Raw genomic sequence first — 18,007 nt, 5'->3', positions numbered from 1 at the left:
TCGGACCGGAAAAGAGAATATGCCATTTCAATATGGTGGATCGTTTTTGAAGTACTCATTGTCGGTACTTTTTGTTTCTTTTTAAACATTGATATACATTGATAAAAATTTTGTTAAGGAAGTACGAACTTGATAATTAAACAGAAGGTTAATAGTTATTATAAGTCTACATGAATGACAACGATTGATGCGTGTTCGGTAACGGTTCACGTTTTTAGTTGAAATGGATTGTCGTTACCGCAACGATTATACAGTTCGTAAAAAGTCACACGTATGTTCTGCTTCTAAAATGTATTAACAGTAAAAAATAGTGCATTACATTATCGGTACCTATTGTATTGTAATGCCATCGTTCGGTAGAAATTGTATTCTATTCTAAAATTGTGACAAGTTCATAGCATTCATCAAACAAAACTTACGAGTACACTGTATAATTACATATTATGCACTTTGAAGTGGAATCTGTTCAAAAATATCCAACCACAAACATGTATGTAATTTTACAAAGAATTTTACAGTGATATTCTTATTTCACATTATTTTGTATTTTTTTTTTTTTATTGTTTATTCATTTCTTTTTCGTATATATTTTAAAATAGCTGTTTTAATATATTTTTATTTTTAATGATTTGCAATTTTAATTTGATAGGAATAAGTCAATGGAGGACTTGTTAATATACAATCGTGAAGTTATGACCGAGTTGGAAAATCAGAATCCAACAGCAACAAACATAGGCAATGGTATATCAGATAATGTACAAGAGAGTGGCGCAAGTGGAGAAAAGAAAGATAGTCCAGTTTCAAGTCCAAATTTATCTCCACGCCCAAGTCCAAAAGTGCGTAATAAACGAGATCACTCCAAAACAAGTCATGATTCAAGTACCAAGGAATCTAATAGTGTCAACAAATTGGATGATCATCAAGTACATTTTAAGATTTTAGCATTAAAACATCTTTTGTTATGAAATTTCCTTTGTCTCAAATTAATGCATAATTCATTTTAAAAACATGATATAGCAACAACAAGATATAGCAAACAAATCGTCAGATTCTTCTCAGGCTGTGAAAAGTTCACACGAGGGTAAAAAAGAAACACGGAGTAGTGAACGAAATAAAAAAAAATCTTGGTATCACGTTTTATATCCAACTTACAAGTCTAGATCTGATGATTTTAGGCGTATATTTAAAGATGTACCAGATGATGAAAGATTAGTTGTCGGTAAGTAATTAATTTTCATGTAAGATTTTTTGATAGTAAAATATAGTACATGGTGCTGTCAATACTGATATTTCATTTTTCTTAATGCTTTTGTTGTAAGCTTGCTCCAAATTTTAAATCATTTTTATCACTGTTATAATAATATTAGCATATTAATCATATCAGATTGCAAATATATTTAAACATAACAGAAAACATATAATTTCTAGATTATTCGTGTGCACTGCAACGTGAAATATTAGTTCATGGAAGACTCTATGTATCTCAAAATTACGTATGCTTTTATGCAAATATTTTTAGTTGGGAAACTCTAGTATGTTTACGCTGGAAGGATGTTACATCTATCACCAAAGAAAAAACTGCACTTGTGATACCTAATGCAATTTTAATATGCACTGCCACTGACAAGTTTTTCTTGACATCTTTCGGTGCAAGAGATAAAACATATGTAATGTTATTTCGTGTATGGCAAAATGTTCTTATTGGTGAGGTATGAAAATTATGTGATATCGGAACATATTACAAATATTTATTCGTATTAATTTTATATAAAATGATATAAAACTTTCAATGTAATTAGACTTTGAAGTGTCTAAATAAGAAATTAATTGTTTAAGCCTATGAGTGCATCTGAAATGTGGCAACTTGTACATTCTTGTTATGGAGATGAATTGGGTTTAACATCGGATGATGAAGATTATGTTCCGCCGTTACCAGCACCTGATGAAGAGAAGTTATCAACAAGATTATCCGTAGAATCATTTTCCGAGGTAATTTATATATTAACATATCAGAAATTAATGCATGATTGGTGTTAGAGTGTATTATCAATCAGCGTGTGCTATTTTTGTTTTTCAATATCATGTATTAATTTTAATTTAATTTTTTTATGAAATGATGTGTTTTATATCAAAGGTAGAAAGTGGTAATACAGAACATGCAGTAACTCGAGTGCCAGATACAATCTCTGAAACAAAAGCAGAAGTTCATCATTTGCCTCGGCCAGACCCTATTATCGATGCAACAGACCTAAGTGATACAACAGAAAGTGAAGCAGAAAAGCATGCATGTAAGTTTTTGATAGTGGTGTCTTTTTGTTAAATCTCTTTTTGAAACTCCTCCGCTACAGAAGACATTAACATTAGGAATGTATGTTACTTACCTTACAAATGTGAAGAATATAATATTAAGATAGATCTCAAAACATGTCCCAAAGATATAAATATGTTTTACCATATAAAGATAGAATTTTTATATCTACTTAAAAGAATAAATGATAATATTTGTAATCGCGTGAATTAGTTCAGCATTGAGATGATGATGTTCACTGTACATTTGTCGTTTATTAGATATTCTTAGCATCAGCATCAATTTTCGTGCGATATGTGGGTTGTTACTATTACAGAATTTCTTATTAAACCAATTTTTTTTCTACCTACGCTCCATAGTATACTAATTATACGCAGCCGTTAAAAATAAAACTGCTTAGTTATTCTTTCAACATTTCATTGAAGATATGCGCTTGGTGACATGTGATTCGTATCTAACAGATATTATTCAAGAGGTTTCAAATAATGTTCACATGGATAAGCAAGAAAGAATTAATTGTATGGTTTGTACATTTTACTGATTCCAATATCATGGACTTCTATTTACTATCATTTTTATTTATTATATTACTGTTTCCTATACCATTTGATTAATTTTTAAAACGTTTATGCCAGATATACTGTAGAAAAAAGTTATTTCCAATAATTTTTATACCAAATTATTATTATGATAAAAATTATTTTTATGATACTCTGTTATAGATTAATTCATGTTTATATGATCCTCCTTTAATATTCTTAAAATACAAAAATACGTGATTTTTTAAGATGGTTAAAATATTCTTTGAAAGTTTGAAAGTTAGATTATTTTTAAATACATTGCAAAAAACATCCAAAAATATCTTTTGATATTTTGATATCAATTATCCTTCGATCTCAATAACACAATATTATTTAAAATTAGAGGAATATAATTATCAACTAGTTGCATTTTGCTTCAACTTTAGAAGCTATATTGCTATCTGTGTTCCATTAATAACGATTAAATTATTCTTCGTACTGTTATATAAATGTTTTAATCATTATGATTTCAGTAAAATTAGGCGTTCGAGGCAGTGTAGTGTGTACCTCACCACATGAAGGCCGTCAAATAAGCAAGGCTACATTCCCTATCCATATTGATCAATTATTTACCTTGCTATTTACAAACTCAAAATTTTTCTTAGATTTTCAAACTGCTCGTAAAACTACTGGTGAGATATACAAATTCACATATCTAGTGTCATAAGAAGTCTATAAAAATGATAAAATTAATATAGAAATATTTTGATGACTTACTTATTATTAACATATTTAACCTTAATTTATGGCGTTATCTTATCAGACATATTCATCTATTTAGATTTAGTACAATCAGAATGGACTCAAAACGAGCAAACTGGCCAGAAAGTTAGAAATTTATCGTTTACAATAGCACTGTCTCAGGCTATTGGACCAAGAACCTCTCATATTTCAGAAACTCAGGTTGTTATTTTCATAAAACTATTATCAATTAAATATATATTAATTACAGAGTGCTTTTATATTTACTAATACCCTATTAAAATAGTTCTCTCAAATTCGTTTATATATAATAATGATGACTTATAATGGGATTTTTAGATAATGTTACCATGCAGCAGACCTGGTCATTTATACAGTATTGATGTAGAAAGCGTAAATGCTGGAATCCCATATGCAGATTCATTTTCTGTATTACTCCATTATTGCATTACGAGTGCTTCTGAGAATGAAACAAGTATCGCAATTTATGCTCAAATAAAGTACAAAAAGAATGTATGGGGTTTTGTAAAAAGTAAGAACTTGTGACATGTGTTTTTCTTATTTATAAGTGATAATTATATATTTTGAACAATAACAGGCGTTATTGAGAAAAATTGTTGGGCTGGAATAGATGAATATTTTACGAGCTTGATAAAAGCACTAACGGTAGAATGTGAAGAAACTACTGGAAGCGGAGGAGTGAAAAGAAAAGCAAGAAGACGACGTCGTGCCACCGGCCCTGGTATTTCTTTACAAACTCATTCTTCAGATCATACGTCTTCCGCTCTACAAAACTCTTTAAACATGCCACATATTAATGATAATACTGGTATGAAATCAATGGTACAATAAGATATTAAAATACAGTATATAAGAATAGAAATTCATAAAACTCAATACATGCAAATTTTTCATGTGCAGTTTCTGCTACTCGAGGCGACTCAAATATGATAATCAGTTCAATGCTATTAATTGCTGTCTTATGTTTGATGGTAATTAATGGTTTATTGTATTATAAATTATGGGGCTTAGAAGAAGCAGCAGCCTATACTATTATGGATTTACATGTATTAAAGTACGTATTAGTACATTAAATGTTTAATGATAAATTACTACATAAAATTGATATTTATATTAGTATTTCTAATTTTTTAACATGAAGAAATACACCAAAAACCGAAGAAGATTGGATTCACTTATTGCAACAGCAAGAAAGTTTGCATAATATAGAAATGAGAAAATGGCAAAGAGTATTACATACTGCTGCACAATTACTTAGACAAGTAAAATTTCTATTCCATTATAGATTATATACATAATATATATATTCTATTTGTATAGAATTACAATAGTAGATTATAACCGATTAAAGTTATCTTCTTCATTTTAAAGACAGAGGAATCGTTAACAGAATTACAAATGAGTATTCATCCAACTGCGACGGAAAAAATGTTCTCTGTGTTAAAACCGAGCTTGAAAAGCTTTAATTCGCGTACAACAGAACAGCGAAGTCACTCAGAAATGTAAAAAAGAATTGTGTAAAAATATTCCGATAAAAGTAACGTGAGTATTATAATGCGATAAGTCATTAAAAGTCATGATTCTAGTAAACTTCAATTAAGTGTACTTAATAAGAATATAACACTAATTATTGTTGTACTTGCATATAACTTATAATTAGGTACACAAGTGCGCTCTGTGATGATGATGATGATGATGATGATGATGATGATTGTTGATAACTCCAAATGCACAACAATACACACGCAAACTGTTTATGATCAATAGGAAATGCAATTTAAATTTGTTCGTTTTTATTACTTTTAGTGTTTCTAGTATGTTGTATATGTACGTAAATATTTCCATGTAGAATACTAAATTAAACTAAGTTATATTTTTAATATATTCTTTATATTATACACAAAAACATTATTTATATTTATATATATATATATATATAATTCATGTATATATATATATATGTATATACATGAATATATATATATATATACATGAATTTATATTTATATGTTTGTTTGTGTGAATGAAAGTTGTATATTAGCACAATGTAAAGAAAAAATAAATAATTTTTAGAGCATTATAGTCCTAAGAATTGTACTTCTCCCTATCATTTCAACAAAATTTGTTACTTTTCTATTTTAACATTATCAATATGATAATACCTAACGCAATATATGGGGGGGGGGGGGATTACACGGAATAACATAAGACATTGAAATTACTTTACGAAATTTCTTCAATTAAATGAAGTCATATATTTTGAATTTACTTATCTTCCGGCTTGTTAAATACAAGAGTATAACCGCATTTTCCACAATAATGACGGTCTTCCATTGCAGCCATAAAAACACCTGCTCCACATTGTTCCATGGGACATTCTCTTCTCAGGCGATGAATTTTTCCATTTTCATCCACCTATTTAACAATATATTTAAAGAATTTGAGCAATAAAATTTTGCAACTGATGATAAATAATAAACATAATTTCTTCGTTTAAAATTTCTTTAAATCTTATTTAATGAACTGTATTTTGCCATCACTCTATTGTTTTGAAATCTACACAAGCCGATTCAAAATACATATAAAGTTATAACGCGCGCAAGTTTTTCATGAGCAATCATACATTCAACGAGAGCAAATACAACGAGTCATCCAATCATTTATGATGCAATTAAATTGCAATATATACAGGGTGTTCATGTAATTAGTTCTCGGCTATCATGATGAATTCAATGTGACCTCCTATACGATAGGGTTTAGTGCCTTAAAAGTGCAGGGACAAGGGGAATACTTTAGAAGATTTATAATTCTAGAAAATTGTTATATTCAATTAGCAGGTCGTTGGATTAACTTTAACTTAATGATTTTCACTATATATATATATATATATATATATATATATATATATATATTATTCCAGGTTAGTTATACATTATTTAGCTATGTATTAAATTAAAGCTAAAAGAGTTATTAAAATACCTTATAAAATTTGAGTACAGCAAGCTTGACCTTCTTCTTCTTATGCTTGATTTTCTTTGGGGTTGAATAATTCTTCTTCTTGCGCTTTTTAGCTCCACCTCTTAAACGTAGCACTAAGTGTAATGTAGATTCCTTCTGAATATTATAATCTGATAAAGTTCTACCATCCTCTAATTGTTTTCCAGCAAAGATTAATCTTTGTTGATCTGGTGGAATTCCTAAAATTTAAACACAGATTTGTTTAAAAAATTATTTAAGAAATATTTAATGCTTTGAGGACTGTACGCTCTGAGAAGTATATAGCCTGAATTCCCGCGTTTATTTGGAGTGATTGAAAAGATTCAAAACGACCAATATTATATTTAATATATTAATATATTGTAATATATAATATAATGTAATAACTGTTATGTAATGTGTATAATGTAATGTGTTATAATGTAAAAACACATTTATAACATTTTGTTTATAGCATCCATTGCTTTTTCTTGTTTTACTGTTTTATTTAACAGTAGTTAACATTTTTGTAGCATACCGCGTGAAATATGTAAGACGCGAATTCGCGTCTCCAGCCCTCAAAGTGTTAAAATATGTGTTTAATATAGATTGTCACCTTCTTTATCTTGAATTTTTGCTTTAACATTTTCGATAGTATCCGATGCCTCGACCTCAAGAGTGATAGTCTTGCCTGTTAGAGTCTTCACAAATATCTGCATGGTAAACGTTTATAACTGCAAAACATACAAAAATTTTACATGTTTTCTTTTTGTAGTTTCAAGTTCTACCTTCAAGATAAAGACCTATTTATATCATCTATGGAATTTCATTAAAAGTTATTCTAAAAACAATATTTAAAAAACATAATAACAAACAGCAATGTACATTTAAACAATTTTTATTACAGACATATTATCAGCATACATAATGCAATAATTCAACAAAAGGAATTTATACGAGTAATACAGCATTGATACAGCCATCGTTTTCAGGATTATTTGTAACTTGAGCATATTTTCCCCACACTACTTTTCCAGATTGAGTTACAAGACCTAATTCTGAAATATTCACTTCAATAATTGTTCCTTTAGTAATAACACCTAAGCTTGTATACATTGGTGAACTTGGATTCTTTTTAACTCCAATAATAGGTAAACAAAATGTGGCTTTTAGCTCAGGATGAGTCACATGTGCCTTTTTGAAACGAAGTGCCATTGGTCTAATAAATCTTTCAAATTTTGGTGGTTTTCTAGTAAAGTTCTCACCAACAAATGTCACTTTTGTTACCATTCTTTTCCAAGATTTGCGTTTAGACTTTCCACTTCTCATTACTTTGAAGACTTCAGATTCTGACTGTGTTTTAACTTTAGGTATCGGTACATCCCATTTCCCAACTTTTTCTTTACGTTTCTGTTTTATCATATTTGACAATACTTTTGCATCTTTTTTAATGTCACGATCCAATAAATATACAGGTAGTGCTCCTTCTGGTACATTGGAAGATTTTTCTTTCACTTTCTTTACCATATGGGATTTAATCTTCTTTTTCATTTGGATCTTTTCATTTCTCCGTTCTTTATTGAAAATCTTTGCTTTTATACCACGTAAAGTACGAGCACGTTCCGCACGTTTATGAGGCTCACGGGCCTCTCTTTTTCTTTTCCTTTCTTCATAATCTAAACGTCGTCCATATAGTTTACGATGCCTCTCGATATACTCGTTCTGTGGCATGTTGGATCTTTCTCTTTCCTTTATAAATTTCTTTTATCTACAAAATAACTCTTTTTCTGTACAAAAGTTTTTAGGAAAGTTTATGGCTGTACAAGCCAAAAAAGGTTTAAAATCAAAAAAAAATATTATACATATCATCCCAAAAACTTACCTTACAAATGTCGCATAATTTATATTTTGACAATAATCCACTTTTAAAATACTTTTTTTACAATGATTAGAAAAAAATGTATTACTTATCATTAGTATAATTAATGTTTTCGCAATAATATGATAACCTTCTTTATTCAATTACAGATTTAATAACTCATTTTCTCTCTCTGTTTATTGCAAATTATGTATGATATATTGGAAATACTTATTATATAACTACCTCCTATATTTTTTTGTTTCAAAGTAATTTGTATACACCGTATCCCGATTGTTATTCAATAACACTATATTTTCATTATCCTCGATATCCAATAGTTTGGTATAAAGAAACGTGGATATCAAAAAGATAATAAGCAAACGGAGACAGGACTATAGGCATCCGCACTTCACGCTTTTGTTCGATATAATGTCACTACATATTTAAAACATTCATGATACTTTTTAAAAAGTCCTTCATTCTTAAATAATTTATTTTACAGAATTATATATGATGTTAAATTAAATTATATATGATGTCTGTAACAGTTACAAAATCGTGTTCACGCGATTTCCTTGAAAAACACACAACCACGTTTATTACAACGTGCCATGTGTGCAACTTCTTTCATGTTATAAATATTGAAATATTACCATTAAGAGTATTATAACAACTGTAAACTTTTTAAGAAATTTTAACAGAACATCAAATATAATCAGTTAAACAGATGCTGAAATAATTGCAATTTATTAATAATTTTAAACATCTCTAATTTAACGTACCTTCGTCTACTCCATACACGTATAAAAAGAAATTAATGGACGAGACAATCTAATGTTGAAAAAGAAACAGCGTCATCTGGTGTTATGTTACTTAAGTATCTCACATAAAAAATAATTAATATACTAATATTTATTAATTAATACAGTATTTATATTATTATAATAGTTATAGTAATTCAATTCCACAATTATAATGATATATATTGCAAAAAAAAAGAATAGTTTATACGCAAATGGATACTTGGAACCCAATTTAATGGTAACTTTTTGTCACGAAACCTAACTATGATTTGACATCAACATGTAACATTAACAATTTTTTTATGTATTAATACATTTAAAATGTAAAAAAACGTAAAAGCTTATAAATGATAAACAAAAATGATCTATTCCCAATAAATATTGTTATTGCAGAGCCATAAAACAGAGCATCTATTATACATATACTTAATGGACATGAGCGAAACGCGAAAAACGAGCGCGAAATTTGAAACTGGATACCATTTGTATTTTTGAGTGCGTAAAATTTTAAGATTTAACCCATCATGGCTCTACTTTAGAGAATTAGTCCCTAACACCGCGCGCGGTCGGTCATAGGTGCAGTAAATGACATCCGAATTCTTCATGGAGTTTATAGAAAATTTACTGTTCAAAACGATTGGTAGACAATGTTACTTCTCAAACGTCGCATCTTACATTCTTTATAACAGAGGAAGAAAGAAAAAATTATTTATTTAAAAAAAATAAGAAATAAGAAATTAAATCATATTATTTCTCGTGGAATTCTTTAAAATGATCAATACAATAAACTGATATGGACGAGATGCTGACAAACGGGTCAAACGTGAACTCTCACATCTGAAGAATACTTAGCAACTGAAATAAAAAGCAGTCGCAATAATCCGCCCTTGGTGATAGAAGACAGTCACAGCGCGCGGATTAATCCGCGCTTGGATGCAAATAGGTTATGAAAACGCAGATAAATTTACACATTTTAAACTACTTAAAGACATACATATATTTTTCTTTTTACACTGTACTTTATTACTGTTGAGGTTGGCTGACAGAAGAACGAGTGGATGAATTTGTAATAGAAGAATATATTGAAATAAATAAAGGTATAAATATAACTATAATGCATAAGTTTATGCTGATCCAGATTTTTACTCTCTTAATGTTACAATACAATAGAATCGATAGGGAGCACGTTCGTATGTATATATATATATATATATATATATGTATATATATATGTATATATATATATATATATATATAGCAAAAGGACATTACCAAAAAGGTTAACCTTGTAGCTCTAGCTAAAGGCTACAAGGAACATAAATAGGAATCTATTTATTAGTTCCTTCGTTCTTAGACCTTGTAACCCGAAACATAATTTATATTCAAAGGCACAATAATATGGATCTCTCCTTATTTAGAATATTTTTGTTTCACTAAATTATATACATAAATAAAGATGTAAAGTTTTTCTTGAAGTAATTACTTCAATAATTACAAATATTCATTCTTGTCAAAAATAATTGTAGATTTTATATTGGTCAATAAATTCTAAACAGGGCGATCTCTGTTTCTAATCCACAATCAGTTTGCTACTGAATAATGCATGTATTTAGTTAAAAATGTTGTTATTATAGGTATTATCCCTACTGCCAATTCTTCCTTATTAAAATACAAGAGATCTCCAAGAGTCCAAATGTTTCTTGAAGTAAGGTACTTAATTATTAATATTGCTAGTTTTTCTCTTTGTTCTGGAGTAGCTTCGTACAAAATGATATATGGAACAGATTTAAATTCATTATGTCCAACAGCTGCTGATATAATACTACTAGCTATACCACCTAAAAATAGAAATTTACTTTCATATTGAATAATTTTTATATACAACCCAAACAATAAATAATTAAAAAGTAGATTATAATTAAATAATTACCCAGTGCAAGTCCGAGAGGTCCAGCAATTACACCACCAAGAAATGTCGATCCACCAACTATCATTGCATATTTTCCACAGGAATTTACGGTAACCTTCATATCTTGTACAGCTGGGTACTGTAAAACTTCTTTTAATAATTCGTGTGTTGAAAAACTCATTGTAACTAAATTGAACAGAAATAAAAAATTAAATAAATTCTAACGACTGTTTAAAACGCTTTATGATCAAACTCTGTGTTGAAACATTCAACCCTGCAACTTACATACACTTTGCAACTTGCAAAGCGGTGAATCCCATTTATAATTGTAGAGATACAAGGATAGAGTGTGCTAGTCATATGTTACCGTGTAAGTGGGTAGATGCATGAAAATAAGAAGATAAGAAGGAAAGAATATATGAGTCATATGTTACTATAGAGTATGACGATGTCTCTATGGGTCCCTATAAGTGAATACGATATGAGAATATAGATAGAACGCTGCGTAGAGGCTCCTTCTATCCTCGTCTGATCAGACATGCACACCGATGCCGTTCGTTGATCGTTGAGTATTATTACTCACGTATAATTTGTCCAATGAGACGACGCAGTAAACGTAAAGGGAATTTCATTGACTACCCAACTAGTGATACTCAAGTTTCAATCACTGGACAGACTGTACATACTTTACTGTACGAATATGCGCATGCATTATTAGCGTTTATCCAGCGTTCTATTTCTATTCTTATATTACCCTTTCATCTCGCTCACGCATACTCACTCTATTTTCGTACCTCTATATTCTCATAATTGTCATCGTAATGAATAATACTGTCCAGCTGGACAAATTGTAAACTACAAATTAAATAATAACAAAAAGAAAGAAAAATATGAATAATACCTACCTAGTGATATAATATCTGCTATTGCCCAACCTTTGGCTCTGCTTTTCCTAACACAAAACTTAATAAATAAAAAACTTCCTAACTTTAGCAACTTCTGGCAAGATTCAGTTTTACAATGTGTAATTTTATGAGGACTTAATTAGCAAATGTTGTGAGATTGAGATACATCTGTATATCTTTTATGGACATAAGAATACATATGTATACATATTGATATTTTTCTATACATTATTTATCTCGTCCAGTTACATGCGACCGACGACCAAACTAGCGCATACACTGCCACAGACGCAATACTATAGGCAGAATTCACTATAATGATACCGTTTATATGATTTATAATCCTATCCTTAATCTTGAAATATCAAATCTTTATTTGTGAAATCTCCTAATTATATGCAACTGATTGTGTACAATCTTACGTTTAAGATAAAAAAGATTTGAAAAATCATGATTGTCTTTCCTGAATTATCAGAATGATTAAGACACATTTGCCGATAGTAATTGTTTCGTTTTGATAATCTTCTGCTACTTATATAACTATATAAAATATTCGAATAGAGAAGGAAATAAAGTATTTTCTAGCTGATCCTTGTATATTTAAAACATTAAAGATACATAGACAGAATAATATGTGGGAAGATTAACATAAATAAATTTTTATTTAGACAATTTTTATTAAAAAAATAACATATTTAAATTATGTTTATAATTAGCGATGATAAATTTTTTACTTATTATTTACAATTAAGATAGCTTTGGTCACTTTGCCTACGGTGCAAATATGTTAATGGCACAACAAGACGACTATCTTTACTTTTATAATATTCATTGAAGTCTAAACGTACACTTAACAACTGTAAAGACACATCTTCGGCTGATGCAAGCATTATAAGAAACTTTTTCACTCTATCCTGTTAAAGAAAATTTTTTAATAAAATTATGTTTAAGTAATAGAAATTGAACGTTTCTTATTACAATAAGTAAGAAAGAAGTGAAAGTGTACGTAATTTCGTGATTTATTTTATATACTATTATGTATATATATAAGCTTATATCTAGCTTAAGAACCGCTATACTTGGGCTTAATTTGACGATAAAGAAATAAAAGAAATATTTGTAATTAATAATATAAATGACATATTACCTGATATGTTCTCGAAAGCAATCTAAGCTGAATTGAAAGTGTGTTTAAATATTTCGAAAATGCGGCTTGACGTTTGGTAATTTCTGCATCATTAGTTTCTGACAAATCTGACCGATTTGACATTGCTAGAGTTACATTTAACGTATTGTTATCCTTTAATCGTGCTTCGTACTCGTGTGTTGCACGTGTAAGAAACGTTTCTTCAAGATTTTGTAAGTCTAAAATTGGGCCATATACGGAACGTAAGTGATCCATAAGTTCCTGTCGAAAGAGCATAGAAGAGGATTACAATAAGATAATAATTTCTTAGAAAGTTATATATGTGCTCACCTGTGATCTTTCATCTAACAGTGTACCACGTCTTACAGCATCTATGAAATGGTTATGTGCTGTGATAATATCATCCAATGATGCTGCTTGTGCTAATTGTTTTGCGAATGCATCCCAAGAACACTCGATTACCTTAAAATTTATTAATACTCTTAACATTTTAAATTAATTAAAACAGTTAATTAGAACCAAAATTAAAATATTCTATCTTACCTCAAATAAGAAAAAATATTGCATTTGATGAACCAAATGAACCATACTACTTGTAATTAAATGAATGTGAGTTTGAATTGGCAATACTTCAGGCATTTTACGGAACATCTTTGCTGAAGTTATTTGACGTTTCCAAATTGCAGATAATATAGATTCCATTCTTTTTGCTCTCCATAAAGCAAAAAATACAGTCTGATATATTTGCCTACAAGGTTCTAAAATCTAAACAGATAAAATATTCTTATTCGTTTTGTTGTTATAAAAAACAAAAATTAATGATATTTCAACGCCAAGATTTTTAAAAATAAGCAAAGAATATTTTTATAAGTTCTCAAGCAAATTTAAGATACTCTTTATTTATACATTTTACTGTTAGTATTGCTTACTAAATGTAACGTCTGTTTTTAAAAGATACAAATTATTTCGCCATACCTACCGTTCCAATAGGACCTCCTACATTATAATCCAAAATAAAGACATCCCATCCCCTTTCATTTTCCGAAGGTGCTAATAATCTTACATCAAGTCGCCTATGTATATCTAAATCATCTATCTTTGTAACAGTCGCTCTTATTCCAGTTTCCAAAATAGAAGAGATGTTGTGTGGATATACAGAACTGGCTGGTTTATCTAATTCTGGTCTACAATATAAATACATTAATAAAAAATAATTCAAAGATTAGAAATAATAGGAAGAATGATAAAAGATAATATTATTTACTCTAATAAATGCATAAGATATTGAATGAAGTTTCCTTGTCCTAATAACAGATAACCTTTGATTGCATGTAAATGTTCCATGAGGTGATACTGCTTTGTTAACACTTCAACTACTCTAGTTGAAGTTTCTTTATAAGCTGTGTCCATCATCGTCTGTAATCGACCATCGGGGTCCATATCGAAAAGAACGTCAACTAAACAACATGTAAATTTTGCAGAAAAATGTACATACATTTCATAGAGAAAACTACAAAACATGCAAGGAAATTTCAAAAAATTGTCTTTCATTTGTAAGTTAAACGATTTCCAAATTATTAAAACTACAGGAGATATTGTATATTATTAACAAGTAAATAAAATTTGTTTTGTCATGTAATGCTGTTATGCTTCTTTTCTGTAAAAGATCTGCAATCCTAAATAATATTTACTTGAATCAAAGTTTTCAGAGTTATTATAAACAAAATATATATCCTTATTAAACAAACAGTTCTAATTTATGCTCTGCTTTGGCAATTTTATAAAACTGTATAATTGTATTATAATATTCGCTAAAATCATATACGTTTCATAGTTTTGTTGCAGAAGATACATACGGATACGTATATGGGAAAGTATGAGCAAATGTATCGAAATTTATGTATTTATTTAGCAAGGTTTTAATTATTACATATAATTACCTTTATATTCCTCGCTGAAATTTTTGAACATCTTTGTATGTTTTCCTTGCCATGGAGTAAAATCTTTACACACTTCACGCAAAAAGTTAATACTTTTCCCTGTTCCTAAAATTTTTCTAGCTTGCATTTTTGTAATAAAAGATGGTAGCATATTATTGCGAACTTGATATTTCTCATGCCACATTCTCTCTCCGGTAATATCAGCACAAGCTTCAATGAAAAATTCTCTATACGGATCATCTAATTCACCGTCTGCTATCCATCTTATCAACATATTGTACAGAGGATCACAAACACTTTGTAAAATCCTTTTAACTAATTTTTTCACACTGGCATCACCATGGTTACTAAATTCATATACTGCAGAAGCTAATGCGCCACCTTTTTGTCCTTGGCAAGCTCTTACTATACCTGCTAGCCATTTTAAAGTTTCTAAAGGATCATATGCCCAAAGATGCAAATGGGACAGTGTAACTCTGTATATTCCTGATTCAGATTGAACTCTATTACACATTTAAACACATTATTATTTATAATAAACTGATAGAATATTATATGTCATCAGATTACATTTTTATCAATACCTGCTCACTTCTTCTTGAATAAGGGCTATAAACCTGTAGTATTCCGATAACTCAGAATGTAACGATGCAATAAAACTATCAGCCACTTGGCCACTCGAAGCAACTGACATTCTTTCTAAACCTTTTTGAATTATGTTATGTAAATATCCAAGTTCACTTAATCTCAATGTAGCTTGTTTCCGTGGCCTATCAATGCTAATCATTGGATCTATTTGGAAACCATAATTGGAGTCTAACTTTAATATCTTTCCTTCAATACCTAGGAAAGAATATATAAGATCTTGAACCAATATATCTTCTGAAATATACTCTTCTCCATATATTTTATTAGAACTGGTTAAAAAATCTCTTGTATTTTTGTCTGTGTTATTTATAGATACAATTTGTGGTGGTGCAGAAATTTCAGATGATTGTCCTAAATAACAAAGTATATTAAATATTAAATATAAAAATTTTAAGCCAGTTAGAAAATGAAAGAAGATCTAGATTGTAAAAGTATATTGCTTACCACTAGTGGATGCAGAAGACGAGCATAAACCTAATTTCAAATCAGGAGCTGAGAAAACTCTATCCCTTAACTGTTCTGCTGATTGACACATGTTTAACAAAAATATCAGGATTTGTGCTCTGTTCTTCAATGACTAAACATATATAAATATATATAAATGGTAACCTGTCATTTTTAACAATATAAACAATTTTCTTTAAACTGTCATGATACGATTATCAAATATTTTATAACTGTATAAAGAAGTAGATAAATAATTAATTTTAAAAAATTATATTTATGTCATACCCCAGATCTTAACTCATTATATAATTTATCAAACTGTGCTGCATCACATACTGATAACTTTTCTCTTATTTGGCTTCCTACAGTAATTTCATCTTCTTGTAATGTTTCTACTCCTTGGGTTGATGACAATAATCCAAGGCAGAAGCGCATCCACTTCCTAGTTATTTCTAAAATCATTGATTCAAAACGTATATGTCTCTTCGAAAGATTCTTACAGTTTCATTAATGAAATATCTGCGCTTAATACATAAAGTTTATTATTGTTTAATTACAGGATTTGCCATTTCATTCTTAATAAACAAATAAAATTTTAATGTTCAGCCGTTTGTCTACATTTATACCGCAACTTTTAATTTTGTTGTATGATTATAGGATTTATTCTTGTTTTGTAATAATAGAGCGATAATACCTATATTTTTGTCTTACTTTAGTTTGAGTTAATGGGAAAACAAAATGAAAGTAAAAAGTAGAGTAGAAACACCTTGTATACATAGAAAAAGAGCCAAATAAACTGAAAAAGTATACAAGTAAAAGTAAGAAATATTTGGTTTATAATTGATATTGTTTAGTAAAATATTTTTCGAATGTAGAAAGAAGCTAGAAATTATGTTTCATACCTGGTTTTTGTTCCCCAAAAAGTGAAATAATCATCTTTTGAACGAGATTACCAACAGTTTCAGCCTCCATCATGCTTGTATATCGTATTTATTCCAATAACATTTAATACTGTTTCATTCAGGCAAACTTTGTACATAAACTTAAAGTTATGACATTCGAGCCGTCACTAAATAATAAAAACTTCTTAGTATTGCTTTGTGTAGCCGACAAACGTAAGTACGAGGACTAGTTTTTATCATGGAACTACGATTATATAGAGTGAATACGACTTAGCTTTCCTAATGTATTTTAAAATAACAATTTATATAAAATACAATAAAATAAAAATCGTACTGAAAGAAGATACATATTACAATAATTTTTTAAGTTTAACCTATCTTCTTTACGCGATGTACTGTAAAATCTAGTTAAAATTAAAATTAGAATGTAAATTATTTATTAGATTTATTTTAACATAAACAATTTAATATTGATCGTACGTATTCTTATAGAAAATAATAATGTGCTCTAGTAGGAGTAGTAATAGAATGATTAAGTTCCTATTTCATGTAACCTAAATATGAACAATAATTTAATAAACATATGAAAGAACATATCAAATTAGTAATATATTGCTACTAGTTTAATTAAAAATAATACGAATTAATTCATTAATGACATTAATTTGAGTTAATAATAAAAATTACAAATCATTTTCGCGTTTATAAATGTTTTTAATAATATTGAATCGTAACCAAATTATTAAAATCTTCAAAGATGGGGTTTAAAGATGTATACTAATGGTGCAAGCAGATAAGTATCAACATGGACATAGAAATAATGATTCACGGATGCCTCACGATGGTCAGATAAAGTG

At 28.9% G+C, this 18,007-nt stretch overlaps 5 protein-coding genes across 11 annotated transcripts; 1 reads left to right on the top strand and 4 right to left on the bottom strand.

Moving 5' to 3' along the window:
• The first annotated feature begins 101 nt into the window (after positions 1–101).
• On the top strand, positions 102–5,689 carry LOC117155127 (GRAM domain containing 1B). Of its 2 annotated transcripts, none has more exons than XM_076622993.1 (14): positions 102–271; positions 650–923; positions 1,018–1,219; positions 1,429–1,709; positions 1,837–1,989; positions 2,135–2,288; positions 3,363–3,521; positions 3,671–3,792; positions 3,931–4,123; positions 4,190–4,420; positions 4,513–4,666; positions 4,754–4,874; positions 4,984–5,154; positions 5,273–5,689. In XM_076622993.1, the coding sequence occupies exons 2-13, from the start codon at positions 660–662 to the stop codon at positions 5,116–5,118; spliced, it is 2,169 nt and encodes a 722-aa protein (XP_076479108.1). In that variant the 5' UTR covers positions 102–271; positions 650–659; the 3' UTR covers positions 5,119–5,154; positions 5,273–5,689. The 2 variants fall into 2 exon arrangements, with proteins under 2 accessions (XP_076479108.1, XP_033186626.1); XM_033330735.2 differs by having other exon boundaries at positions 108–490.
• A 141-nt stretch (positions 5,690–5,830) lies between these two features.
• Positions 5,831–9,351, bottom strand: RpS27A (ribosomal protein S27A). Its single transcript, XM_033330918.2, has 4 exons — positions 9,232–9,351; positions 7,205–7,322; positions 6,592–6,809; positions 5,831–6,027 (listed from the first exon to the last, which is right to left on the bottom strand). Exons 2-4 carry the CDS (start codon positions 7,305–7,307, stop codon positions 5,878–5,880), a joined length of 471 nt encoding a protein of 156 aa, XP_033186809.1. The 5' UTR covers positions 7,308–7,322; positions 9,232–9,351; the 3' UTR covers positions 5,831–5,877.
• Ip259 (NSA2 ribosome biogenesis factor-like IP259) lies at positions 7,471–9,306 on the bottom strand. Of its 2 annotated transcripts, none has more exons than XM_076622999.1 (2): positions 9,232–9,306; positions 7,471–8,356 (listed from the first exon to the last, which is right to left on the bottom strand). In XM_076622999.1, the coding sequence occupies exon 2, from the start codon at positions 8,317–8,319 to the stop codon at positions 7,540–7,542; it is 780 nt and encodes a 259-aa protein (XP_076479114.1). In that variant the 5' UTR covers positions 8,320–8,356; positions 9,232–9,306; the 3' UTR covers positions 7,471–7,539. The 2 variants fall into 2 exon arrangements, with proteins under 2 accessions (XP_076479114.1, XP_033186808.1); XM_033330917.2 differs by lacking the exon at positions 9,232–9,306 and adding an exon at positions 8,471–9,223.
• Positions 9,352–10,223: 872 nt separating the features above from the next.
• Positions 10,224–12,209, bottom strand: LOC117155200 (protein C19orf12 homolog). 4 transcript variants are annotated; one of them, XM_033330922.2, is made up of 3 exons: positions 12,067–12,209; positions 11,183–11,347; positions 10,224–11,090 (listed from the first exon to the last, which is right to left on the bottom strand). In XM_033330922.2, exons 2-3 carry the CDS (start codon positions 11,340–11,342, stop codon positions 10,834–10,836), a joined length of 417 nt encoding a protein of 138 aa, XP_033186813.2. In that variant the 5' UTR covers positions 11,343–11,347; positions 12,067–12,209; the 3' UTR covers positions 10,224–10,833. The 4 variants fall into 4 exon arrangements, with proteins under 4 accessions (XP_033186813.2, XP_033186810.2, XP_033186812.2 ...); XM_033330919.2 differs by lacking the exon at positions 12,067–12,209 and adding an exon at positions 11,745–12,000; XM_033330921.2 differs by lacking the exon at positions 12,067–12,209 and adding an exon at positions 11,451–11,736.
• Positions 12,210–12,723: 514 nt separating this feature from the next.
• Positions 12,724–17,855, bottom strand: Grip91 (gamma-tubulin complex component 3). 2 transcript variants are annotated; one of them, XM_033330906.2, is made up of 12 exons: positions 17,838–17,855; positions 17,151–17,317; positions 16,534–16,700; positions 16,246–16,378; positions 15,738–16,152; positions 15,154–15,656; positions 14,478–14,670; positions 14,193–14,397; positions 13,757–13,978; positions 13,544–13,675; positions 13,214–13,474; positions 12,724–12,980 (listed from the first exon to the last, which is right to left on the bottom strand). In XM_033330906.2, the coding sequence occupies exons 2-12, from the start codon at positions 17,221–17,223 to the stop codon at positions 12,804–12,806; spliced, it is 2,481 nt and encodes an 826-aa protein (XP_033186797.1). In that variant the 5' UTR covers positions 17,224–17,317; positions 17,838–17,855; the 3' UTR covers positions 12,724–12,803. The 2 variants fall into 2 exon arrangements, with proteins under 2 accessions (XP_033186797.1, XP_033186798.1); XM_033330907.2 differs by lacking the exons at positions 17,151–17,317; positions 17,838–17,855 and having other exon boundaries at positions 16,246–16,410; positions 16,534–16,658.
• Between the last annotated feature and the right edge of the window lie 152 nt (positions 17,856–18,007).

The sequence above is a fragment of the Bombus vancouverensis genome, chromosome 12, assembly GCF_051014615.1.
Source record: "Bombus vancouverensis nearcticus chromosome 12, iyBomVanc1_principal, whole genome shotgun sequence".
Classification (NCBI taxonomy): domain Eukaryota; kingdom Metazoa; phylum Arthropoda; class Insecta; order Hymenoptera; family Apidae; genus Bombus; species Bombus vancouverensis.
This window is presented reverse-complemented; position numbering and strand designations above follow the sequence as displayed.

Excerpts from the sequence above, each read along its gene's own strand:
- LOC117155127 (XM_033330735.2), top strand. The coding sequence starts at position 444 with ATGCACTTTGAAGTGGAATCTGTTCAAAAATATCCAACCACAAACAT. Across the intron at positions 1,220-1,428 it reads TGATGAAAGATTAGTTGTCG|ATTATTCGTGTGCACTGCAA; the intron begins GTAAGTAATTAA and ends TATAATTTCTAG. Across the intron at positions 3,522-3,670 it reads AACTGCTCGTAAAACTACTG|ATTTAGTACAATCAGAATGG; the intron begins GTGAGATATACA and ends TCATCTATTTAG.
- RpS27A (XM_033330918.2), bottom strand. The coding sequence starts at position 7,307 with ATGCAGATATTTGTGAAGACTCTAACAGGCAAGACTATCACTCTTGAG. Across the intron at positions 6,810-7,204 it reads AAAAATTCAAGATAAAGAAG|GAATTCCACCAGATCAACAA; the intron begins GTGACAATCTAT and ends TTTAAATTTTAG. Across the intron at positions 6,028-6,591 it reads CTGTACTCAAATTTTATAAG|GTGGATGAAAATGGAAAAAT; the intron begins GTATTTTAATAA and ends ATTGTTAAATAG.
- Ip259 (XM_076622999.1), bottom strand. The coding sequence starts at position 8,319 with ATGCCACAGAACGAGTATATCGAGAGGCATCGTAAACTATATGGACGA.
- LOC117155200 (XM_033330919.2), bottom strand. The coding sequence starts at position 11,793 with ATGAAATTCCCTTTACGTTTACTGCGTCGTCTCATTGGACAAATTATA. Across the intron at positions 11,348-11,744 it reads TCTCATTGGACAAATTATAC|TTACAATGAGTTTTTCAACA; the intron begins GTGAGTAATAAT and ends TGTTCAATTTAG. Across the intron at positions 11,091-11,182 it reads ACCTCTCGGACTTGCACTGG|GTGGTATAGCTAGTAGTATT; the intron begins GTAATTATTTAA and ends TTCTATTTTTAG.
- Grip91 (XM_033330906.2), bottom strand. The coding sequence starts at position 17,223 with ATGATGGAGGCTGAAACTGTTGGTAATCTCGTTCAAAAGATGATTATT. Across the intron at positions 13,475-13,543 it reads TGTTAGATGAAAGATCACAG|GAACTTATGGATCACTTACG; the intron begins GTGAGCACATAT and ends CTCTTTCGACAG. Across the intron at positions 12,981-13,213 it reads TGCTTTCGAGAACATATCAG|GATAGAGTGAAAAAGTTTCT; the intron begins GTAATATGTCAT and ends TTTCTTTAACAG.